An 11,298-nucleotide genomic window follows, 5' to 3' on the forward strand; every position below is an offset into this window, starting at 1 on the left:
TTTCGCACCGCAGGAACTTTTTCATAGATCCAAAAGCAGAACATTTGGAGGAACCGTCCGCACTAAGGGAACGAGGAACCATTGTAGTTCTTGGGACTCAGTTTTGAGGGACTTTTTTAGCTCCTACTTCAGCGCAGGGACCAACCGGCACAAGAGGAACCTGCAGTGACTTAGGTGCACGGTCTCGCGCCCCCGGCGCACTGAGGACAGTCCTCCCGGTGGATTTGCATCGCTCTGTGGGGACTAGCCCACGTATACTCAGGGGCAAAAAATAAACAAAACAATAAAAATAGTATTTTTATCGTAGATGTATTTATTTAATCTATTTTATTTTCCGTTAATTGAATCAAACAAAATTCCCCGTGCGGTTTCCCGATGTGAGCCCCGGTGCCTAATGAAAGTCAGAACCATCTTTTAACTTTTCGGGGCCTCATAGATCTAATATAAGGGAAACTTCAGCAACTGGAGTGATTATTTCTCGCCCCAAATTCGTTAGGAAACAGATTTTGGGGGAAAGATAAGGTGAAACCAGTGAAAGTTGCAGAGTAAATGCAACACGGAACACGGAGCTCGGGCTGAAACCCCGTTGGCTGACATCACTTCAGCGTCACTTCATAGTTCCAGTGCAGTGCGAATGGAACCAGAAAAAAAGCCCATGAAAGCCCCCAGAACCGTTCGGTGCGAAAAGGCCTTATCAGTGTGTGTGTGTGTGTGTGTGTGTGTGTGTGTGTGTGTGTGTGTGTGTGTGCGTGCGCGTTCTGACCTGTGTTGCTGTGGCGCTTGTTGAAGGGGTAGAGCGTCGCTTTGGCCTTGGACGTCCAGTTGGCTGTGCTGGAGCTGAAGGAGCCGGACGACAGCGACTTCCCCAGGTTCTCCGAGCTCACCTTCTTGGTGTTGTTGGTGGCCGTCTTACTCCAGTCTGGAAAACACACACGGGCCCAGTGGAAGTATCTGTCCACAGCTGCCGGTCAAGGGTGAGGGGGTCGCGGACAACTCGGTCACGGCGTACCCTCGGGTTCCTACTTCCCCACGTGGCTTGAAATTGGACACCTACTTTGTCGGCGACGAGTAATTCATACAATTCACACTATTGGCACCTCCAAACCCTTAAATAGGCAAGAAAACACTCCCATAAAAAGCCAGAGGGAGAGAGACGCCCCTCAAGGATGCTTAGACAAGCAACGGGTGCCGGGTGATAGAGATCTAAGGTCATGGAGGACAGTGAAAAACACGGTTGCACTGAAAGCTCTCACCCTCTTATCTGGAAGGGATGGCCTAGTTTTTGGGGAATGTTCCCACAAGCTAGGCTAGTTGAACCCCTCTGAAGCCATGCTTTGAGCTAACACAGTTAGTATGCGGCCCGTCGCTATCTGGGTACTGGACACTCAGGGATGGAACTTGTATCAACCTTCTCGTCTGAATTTGAGTAAGACACACAAACAGAGAATGTCCCCAAAAAACTGGAGGATCCCTTTAGACTTCTGTAGAATCTCAAAAAACGGAGCAACGTGTTTTGCCGCGCAACCTCGATTGGAAATCGATTAGAAAACGCCCCCTTTATTCAAGAAGTTGCTGTTCTCACACTGCCACTGCAAATCGAAATAACAATAACCGTGTGAACGGTCAAACCACTGGATTTCTTTGTGCCGGTGAAACCTAAACCTTCGGCAGGGAAGCTCCAGTCTGAGCACGAGAAGCCAAGCCGCGAATGAAATGGCAGCGATACAGCTCATATGGGTGCTGATCGGACCTGGAGACTATCCGGTCTGAGGCGCATCAAGTTTTTATTAGCTGTAAAGCTAACGGGAACTCTTGGTTTTATGTTTTAATAAAAGGGTCGTCCCGCTGCGTTGCTCTGTCGACTGTGGGATCTGGATGGAGTCCAAGGGGAAGATTTCCCAAGGGACCCCTTGGGCAGCAAAATATGAAACAACGGGTCGGCTGCTGTGCCAACTGTGAGCCAGTGTCTGGGAGGGAGGGAGGGACGGATGGACAGACAGACAGACAGACAGACAGACAGACAGACAGACAGACAGACAGACAGACAGACAGACAGACAGACAGACAGACAGACAGACAAACAGACAGACAGATACCTGAGTTGTCTGCCAGTCTGAATCTGCCACAGCAGAGGTATCTCCTCCACTGTTTCTGAACGTTCTCTTTCAGTGCACAGTGGAAGACAAAGATGAACAGACCTGAGAGAGAGAGAGAGAGAGAGAGAGAGGTTATTTTTTAGTTTGTAAAACTTTCATTCAACACATGTTGTATCTACCGATTCCAGTGGCACAAGAAGGGCTGCACTATTAATCGTATATAAATTGCATATTAATCGCGATGTCGACAACTGCCTCCACAATTAATTGATCGCAGCCGGGGACGATTATCTTTTTTCAATTTGCACCCGCTATCTGCTCCGTCCTGGCGTCCGATTCACAAAAGATATTGCGCTAATGATATAACAGCGCAAACACAGCCATGAAGTGCCCTTTGCCCATCTTTTAGCGTCTGATCTCAACTATCCATGTGGCAAAGTAAATAATGTGTGCCTGCTCGCCAGCGGGAGTCCGCTGCAGGCTCCGTGGAGCGTGCACCGCCACCTTCAGCGGGGCGGAGATGCGTATTCATTTACCCATTTACACCACTGCTCTATACTTGCCTGTTTTAGAAATGATCAGTCTTAGATAAATATGAAACTTCAAATAATTGTTACACAGTAGTTATTTTCATTTAAAGTGTTTAATGAATGCGTCAAAAATATAGGAGGCGACACTATTTTTTTTAATAAAAATAATTCCTTTCCCCAAAATGGATGAATAATCGTGGCAAATAATCATGATCAGAATATTAAGCAAAATAATAATGATCATCATTTTAGCCATAATTATGCAGCCCTAGGCACAAGCACACAAAAACTATACAACAATTCAATGAACAAAGCAATAAATAAACAAAATAAATATTAGTAATAACGATATATGTGGCATTGGGATGGTCTGGTTTGAGAAGCCACACCTGTCCTGGGTCTAGGTTATCGGGCCCAGGATCAGTGTGGCTGTACACCTGTTGCTTGTTCATTGGTTTCATAGGCAACAGGTAAAACCCCCATCCCCCCACACCCACACACCCACGCACACACACACACACACACACACACACACACACACAATGGGAGCCCTTGTTATGACATGTTCTCCATCTGCTCCGGGCTTGTACCACCTAGCCCACTCTATGCAATTAACATGTGTGTCTTCTACCCCATCGCCTGTGTCTCTGTGCCGCAGGGCCCTGAAAACGCCGCTCGAATGGGGTGTGGTAAGCGGGACTTCCACAATAAAGTAATCATAATACTTAAAAAATGAAAGTACAAAAATAAAAACATTATAAACCATACCCATTTATATCACCACAGTGAGAGAGGGGGGGGGAAAGATAATGGAAGTAGTTCAACTGTGGTAAAAGTAATTTCTGATGGAAAAATATCCAGAACAAGCTAAATTACGTCAGCGCTCCTCGAGAATGCACTTATAACTCAAAGGCCAGTTCAAAAGGCATAAAACCTATTTTTTATGCATTTGACCATGAAACATTTCCAGGTTCCAGGAATGGGAATCGGGTGTGATTTGGGGTTTGATCTCGCTGGGGAAGGCCTGACTTGGATGCCTGTGCATGTAGCAGACAGTCCTCTCCTAATACTGGATTTCATTTGGCCCCTCTCTGACCATCCAGGTCTGTGAATCACCCCTTATCTCCCACTTTCAAGGAGAGGAGATGAGAACACTGTTTACTGTTTTATTGCTGTGAGTCTCCCACACACAAGGCTCTTGTGTGGCGAACTGTCGGATCTGCATAGTTGCTTCAGACCTGCAACATTAAAACATTGGGATTAACACTAACCAGACAAGAACGGAACCTCCCACATCCTGGCAGATGTATAGAAGATTAACAATGGAATGTAAGGCCACTTAGTGACCTGTAGGGGGTCAGTGACTGTAGTTGTAAACCCATCCACCCCGCATTTCGTGTTTCACATTTGAGTGTAACACGGGAAGGATTTCCAAAGGAGAATCTCTGGTCTCAAATCACCACCAGAGGACAATGCTTAAATAAACAAAGGACAATTTCACATTCTCCCTCTCTTTGTTACTTCCTTTCTGGTCAGTTCCAAAAATACACACACAGGCAAAGTCACTGCCTCTCCCCAGCTCTTTGTCACATATCTTGGTGTGAGCCTTATCTGAAGCCTACCAGAACCAGGCCATAAAGTAGAACCCACATTCTTGAGGAACGTTTCCACGTTCTCATCTTGGTTTAAGAACACAAGCTGAATATAGCTATTAATTGAATCACCCTGTGATAAAAAGTAATTGTAATATGCAAATGTTTTTATTCAAACTGACAAAAATCCCACGTCTCTACGACGCTGGATGACGGAGATGTGAGTGGAAGGATCAAAGAGGACCTATTATCCTTTTCCTTATTTTCTGTCATACATATAATGTTACAATGTGGGATGTTGATGTTAGGACGTGGCCAAACTGTCGAATAATGAGGTAAACTAATGACAAAGTCATAGCTGTGAACAAAACACTCAAACTTATATGGTCAACTGCTCCATACTACGGTGGCCATGAGAACTCAACGCACTACAACTTAAGAAAACACATACAAATAGACAAAACAAGCAAATTCCTGTTAATGCAGTTATGTTTCCTGTAACTGCAGTTGTACTTCCTGTAACTAACTGTAAAGCCGGACGAAGGTGCAGGGGAAGGCATTGTTGTTAGTGGAGACGGGCCAGAGCCAGGACAGTTAAACCACAGCGTGGCGCTGAGGCAGCGGTGGGCACCGCAGGTAATCCACAGGACCGCCAGACGGCCCAGAGCTGGTCGGGAGAGTCTCGCCGCCGTTTCAGCCGAACCAACAGGCCGGCTCTTTTCCCCCGTTTCCTCACTGCATCGCTGTCGGCGTCTCCTGGGCCTGCTGGCCGGTCGGCAGACTTCCCGCGGGGCACACAGGAATGGAGCGGGCCGCGAGATGTTCTTCCCCATGTTCCGACTACACAGCTCCAACGCAGAATCACGGATACGAAGCTACGACTCTCAATCGTAAACCGGCGTAAACGGCGGGACAAACAGGGGCGCAAACGGAACGACAATGAGCAGGAAGGTTGCTGCAGCCAAGCGGGCGGCTGCGCCAAACAGAGGCGCCATCACGTGACTCGGTGCTGCGTTCCTGGAAGCCCCGGAGTGTCTTTGCCCCAGAAGAGCCACTTCTGACGACCCGGCTCGAAGCAGCCACGTCACAGACTGTGATCCGCTACCAGGACACAGTTGCAACGCCTGCCTTAAACGCTGACCCCGGCAGGCGGGACGAAGGGACATCCTGAAAGACAGCGCTCACTGCACTCGGGCGGAGCCCAGCGACACCCCCGGAGTGACCCATCGCCAGAACCACAGCCGAGGCAACGCTGTGACAAGTAAAACCCCAGAGAACCCCTCTGCTGCGTCGTCTGATTAAGAGTTGGCGTCGGATGGATTTCAGTCCTAAGATCAGAACTTAGAAACCTTGTTTTGTCTTTTTGTTCATTTATTCAACCTCAAATCACACACTTCAGTTCTGCCAAACCGCTGATGAGTTATTAGTCAGTTAAAGAATCCATTCTTTTCATCTATTTGTTTTGTTGATTTGCTATTACCTGCATTCTTTATTTACGATTTTTTATTTTTTTTGCCTTTTATTGCCAAACATTTTAGATGCAAATAAATGTTTCATTTATTCCCAAGGTCGTTGTTTGTGATGTTTAGCTTCAAGTAGAGAATAGAGGCAAGTGCTATAGTGAGGAATTTGAGCATAGGTTATGAGACTGATTGATTCACTGAACCAATGCTTTAGTTTGATTGCGGTTTTAATTCCTCTAAAGAGGTGGTGCCCCGAAAATAAAGTCATTCATTATTGTGGTTTAATAAACTATAGACCTATATATCGGTTTCCCTGTTAACGTGTGCAATTTACAATTTTAAAGGAGAAAAACACGCCGTGCGCGGGTTACCTTGCAGGGAGTTGAAGATGGAGAACAGGTACATGAAGGCCAGGTTGACCGGACCCCAGGCGAACAGAGCGAAGCCCCAAGTCATCCCCAGCAGGAAGGTGAGGCTGATGACGCTGCGCAGGTTCCGCAGGACCTGAGTCACGGCCACGCGGAGACGTCGTTCACATCTTTTACCCTTTATATACACATTGTGCTGAGCTAACTACACAGTCAGTAAGGAAGGGGCTGTGAGTACCTCTTCTCGCAGCGTGCGGTTGCTGCGCTTGCCGTTGCGGCCGCAGATCTGCAGCATCACGACGATGAACATGGCGACGTTCATGAGGAAGACCAGGCAGAAGTATCCAACGCAGGTGGTGTAGAAGACGGCCGAGCTCTGGATCCAACAGCTACACACGCACACGCACACGCACACTTAAGAGTTTAATCATGTGATTTTCAAAATAAAATGGATTCCCACCGTTGCTGAAACCTGTGCGAGCGGGGGACACGTACAACTTCGAGGAGCCGCGGCCGGACTCTCCCACGCTGCCTTTCCCGTAGTCCTGCCGGCCGTACGACTTCCTGTCCACCGCCACAACGATCCCCACCAGCAGCGCCGGCAGACCTGGACCCCAACACAAACCATCGGGTTTAGTAATCCAATTTCAATCCATCTCCGCCCCAAACACCGTCATCAGCGAGCAAGAGCGAGGGAGACTGAAAGAATCCAATCCCAGTGTGACGGTGTCGACTGTGCTGTGGAGGGAGAGGGGCTTCAAAGCGGTAACCCGTGAGATTATTTTGCAAAAAAAAAAAACTTTATATCTTCATCTTAATATCTGTCCCATATCTATTTATCTCGGGACTTTATAAGAAACAGCCCTTCATTGCATTAGCGTGCGTGTGCTGTTTCCGCCGTTTGGTGGCGGGGTCCGCCTTTCCCATCTGTTCTTTGCTAAGAAAGAAGACGTTTGTCTCGGTGTCAGACATCAACAGGAGGCGCCTGCTGGGACGTTGTTATGATAATGAATGTAGAACAAATCCCCGAAGCCTAATTGCGGTTTGGACCTTTGAGCTGGATAAATGGTAAGCGTGCGCCTTCTTTAGAGGATGTTGCGAAAAACCGTGCCTCCTGGACCCGAAGCCAAATGGCATCTCAAAGAAAATTGTTTTACATTTGTAAAAAGGGAAATCGAAGTAAATTATGTTGTTTAAGTATCGAGGCTCTGTGTCATCATCCCTGGAGGGAGAATAATGTATTCGGGCCCCCGACACTGATTTCTGGAAGTGGTTTTCCGAGTTGGAAAACACGCGTCGACTGCCGGTTGCCAAGGCTAACAAAATGGTTTCCGAACGGCAATCATTTTATAATTGTGTATTAGCGATCCTAAATAAACCCATGTTCTCACTTGTTTCATCATTTCCTGCAGCGTTATCTCATCTTCCCGAGTGGAGCTTTCTAAACACACCGTACGGAGGGTTTTATGTTTTGAAAAGTGTCCATGGGGCAACCGGGCAGCGTTAGGTGGACGACGACGGATCAAATCTGTTTCTTCCGGGGGCAACTGGGCAACCGCTGTCGCCACCCCCCCCCCCGATTCCACTTCGGTACCTGCGGTCGTTTGGGGTGTTTTTTCAGCCGAAACACGTGCGCTCACCCCATCCCACGATGCAGAACTTGAGGATGTATCGGCGGATGTAGGTGTTGAAGACCTTGACCAGGGCGATGTACATGTGGATGGACTCCAGGCCCATCCAGGTGAAGGAGGTGAGCAGGAAGTAGTGCAGGAAGACGGCCACGCACACGCACAGCCAGTCGGCCTCCATGCCGGCCAGCCAGCCGTCCAGCAGGAAAACCATGTTCAGGAAGAGCAGCGAGGTGCTGAGGTTCATCAGGATCTTGGACGGGTAGTCACGCCTCAGCTTCCTGGGCGACGAGGAGAGAGGGAGGGAGGGAGGGAGAGAAAAGAAATGTGATTAAAACCTGCCCTGTGTTTGGACTCATTTTGAGCAGGATCCGTAGTAAACAGGCCTCCTGGGACCTCTGGGTTTTTTTGTTGTGATTGTGTGCCACCAAAAAAATCTGTCAACGTTTATGTGTTTTCCTCGCAGTAAAATGGTGGGAGCTGGCAAAAAAATGTAGGCAACAGCAAAAATGATTTTTTTTATGACTACCAATGAAAAAAGAGTCAAAAATAAAATCACTCGCTATGATGATACGCACTCTGCATCCCACAAAACACTGGAAACATTTAAGAATTCAACTCCTTCCATTTTTCTATGAATATGAACCATAGATTTAACTGGGTTAGGGAAATGTGAAGTCTATAAAATAAAGGTTGAGTTCAACAGGAAATACCGTAATACTACTAATACGATAGCATGATGGAAAATACAAGACGCCGGCTCTGTCTTCTCAGGCAAGGAGAAGCCGCTCGCATGATTTGGACATTTCATGTGGAATAAAAAATGAAAAAAATGAAAAGATGAAAAAATAAAAACATTAAAAAAATAAAAGAAATTCCAAACTCTCACAGACACTGGTTGAATTTTCACACGAGAGTCACGACGGTGAAAGAGGCGGCTGACTGGCGCGACCGCGACGGTGAACATCGAGGGAGACGTTGGGCGGACGGCGACTCACTCGAAGGCGATGTACGTGAGCAGCGTGGCGGCGGAGAAGATGGCCGACACGCCGCAGCCGATGTAGGTGATGAAGGTGAGGATCTTGGTGTTCTTCCGGTCGATCTGGGCGGCGGCGCCGGAGACGTCCTGCAAACACCAGACACACGGAGACTTAGGCCCATTCTAAAGGGCCTGGGACCGACAGGGGCCCTAAAAGGTTATTGGTTGTTAGTTATTAGTTATTCTTTTAACTACTAGAACGCTCAAACAAATAAAAATTGTGGTTTTTTTTTTCATTTCAGATGTGTTCCGTTTCCTACTGGAACCGAACAAAAAAAGCCCCCCCCCCCGTGTCCGGCGCCGCGTCACACACGGCAATTTAAACCCTGGAAACTTTGCAGCTAAAGGACAGATAAGAGAAAGTTAAAGCCTTATGTCTCATATACGTCGTAGGATCTTCGTCCCAGGACGGATTCCCAAAATATTAAGATGATCTTTAGTAAATGTCTCGTCTTAAAAGTCGTTTGAAAACGCTCGTTCATCACCAGCAGATAATTGGTTTGAAACAGTCAGAAACTATACAGTATATTAACTCAATGCATATCAGTACATACATGCATATCAGTATACAACACACATTCACATATACACACATATGCTGAAACATATAAGAATGAACATTTAAATACACAGTACACAGAGTTTTGAATCACATTGAGCTTGTTGACAATCATTCAACCAGGTCCTTTTTCCTTTTTCTTTCACATATTTCGCTCAAGACGTGCGTCTGAAATGAGGAATCTTCTGTTTTGATCTCGATTGATCTGTTTGTTTATTGCATCTTGATTCAGATTTGATTCGTTTTTTTTTTATTTCATCATGTCACATTGGCCAATATTAATACCTGTCGGGTGATTGGAGATTTCAGGCTCCAAAGCAATAAAAAGAAATTATAAAAAAAAAAAAAAAAGGCGGTATGGCCTTTTTGATATTCACCCACACGCACGCACGCACGCACACACACACACACACACACACACACACACACACACTCACCATGAGGATCCCGAAGTGTGTGAGGTGGTCACAGAGGCAGATGGTCTTGTTGTGGTTTGATGCTGGGGAAACTCTGCAGCCCTCTCTGTTCCAACCTCCAGCACCATCTAGTGGTCAGATGCAGGCATTACATCAAAATCACTCCTTTGGATTCTTTATCATCCAGGTATGTATTTATTAAAAAAATTGTATTTCTTTTTTGGTGCAGCAAACATTCTGAAATGGCATACTAGCAGACTAATAAGAGTGTCTCATTTGTTTCGTTATGTACATAAAAAGGGTTCAGGTGTAGAGGAACAGATCCGTACGGAGCTGAAGCTAAAAACACAAAGCGTACCTTTCATGGTGAAGTCCCAGAACATGCAAACCGGACTGGGAGACGGCTGAGAGATCCAAAAAGGAAACAAAAATACCACAAGGGTGAGTGTATTCGTTTTTTTTAATCTTCTATTCTTCCTTGGGATAACTTTTCCAACCAACTTAAAGATGGACCAATATCACAAATCTCAACTTTGAACCTCTGAATAAAAAGATTTATTCAGCACCCCTTTATTTGTGAATGACAAATATTCATTTTTCTATAGTTTTACCCACAATGACTAGCAATGCTCTCCAGAACTGAGAGGGTGTGGCCTCGCCCGAGTTAATATTCATGAGCTGAGATTTGGTCAGCTGGCCGGATGGGCGTGGCTTATCTGTGGGCGTGGCTTCTTAGTGTGATGCTGTAATCCGATTGGCTGAATGTAAATGAGCTCTATGAAAAAAAATAGTGACTGTGATCAAATTAAATAGGGGCGCGCTATCTCTTTCTCACACACACACACACACACACACACACACACACACACACACACACACACACACACACACACACCTGGTAGAAGAGGTGTGTGATGTGGATCTCCACCGGCTCCTGCAGGTTCCTGATGGAGGAGTTCCCAACGCTGCTCGCCACCACGTAGCTGTTCAGAGACAGGCCGTCCTGCTCGCTCTGCAATTGAATAAAATAATTATTCAGATGAAGAAAGAAGGAAAGAAAGAAAGATATAAATAAAGAAAGAAAAAAGGAAGGACAAGTGGAAATACAGACAGATCTACAGACAGACAGACAGACAGACACCTGGAAGAGGTTGGTCTTGCTGAAGAACATGAAGTTGACTCGGGCCACGGCGGCTCGTTCCGCTTCCGTCAGACTGTGGTTGGAAAGCAGCGACGCTGGAAGAGAAACCTGAGCCAGAGGATTCAGGCTGCCTGACTCAAAGTCAATCTGGAGGAGAGAGGGGGAGGAGAGGAGGAGAGGAGGGGAGGAGAGGAGGAGAGGAGAGGAGGAGAGGAGGGGAGGAGAGGAGGAGGGGGAGGGGAGAGGAGGGGAGGAGGGGAAGAGAGGAGGAGAGGAGGGGAGGAGGGGAGGAGAGGAGGAGAGGAGGAGAGGAGGGGAGGAGGGGAGGAGAGGAGGAGAGGAGGAGAGGAGGGGAGGAGGAGAGGAGGGGAGGAGGGGAGGAGGGGGGAGGGGAGGGGGAGGAGGGGAGGGGGGGGGGGGAGAGGAGGGGGAAAAAGGAAAAACACAGTGAAACATTCAGGTTTTA

At 47.1% G+C, this 11,298-nt stretch overlaps 1 protein-coding gene across 2 annotated transcripts in view; it reads right to left on the minus strand.

Moving 5' to 3' along the window:
* Positions 1-11,298, minus strand: part of adgrg6 (adhesion G protein-coupled receptor G6) — a 105,372-nt gene that overhangs the window by 22,023 nt on the left and 72,051 nt on the right. For both annotated transcript variants that reach the window (XM_079996807.1, XM_079996808.1), the window contains exons 17-27: positions 10,833-10,979; positions 10,587-10,703; positions 10,050-10,095; positions 9,713-9,819; positions 8,676-8,803; positions 7,690-7,958; positions 6,545-6,656; positions 6,288-6,438; positions 6,053-6,185; positions 2,097-2,198; positions 764-919 (exon numbers count right to left, since the gene is read on the minus strand). In XM_079996807.1, coding sequence (XP_079852933.1) covers positions 764-919; positions 2,097-2,198; positions 6,053-6,185; positions 6,288-6,438; positions 6,545-6,656; positions 7,690-7,958; positions 8,676-8,803; positions 9,713-9,819; positions 10,050-10,095; positions 10,587-10,703; positions 10,833-10,979 — 1,468 coding nt within the window. The remainder of the gene's footprint in view (positions 1-763; positions 920-2,096; positions 2,199-6,052; positions 6,186-6,287; positions 6,439-6,544; positions 6,657-7,689; positions 7,959-8,675; positions 8,804-9,712; positions 9,820-10,049; positions 10,096-10,586; positions 10,704-10,832; positions 10,980-11,298) is intronic.

The sequence above is a fragment of the Zeus faber genome, assembly GCF_960531495.2.
Source record: "Zeus faber genome assembly, chromosome: 2".
NCBI classification, from domain to species: Eukaryota; Metazoa; Chordata; class Actinopteri; order Zeiformes; family Zeidae; genus Zeus; species Zeus faber.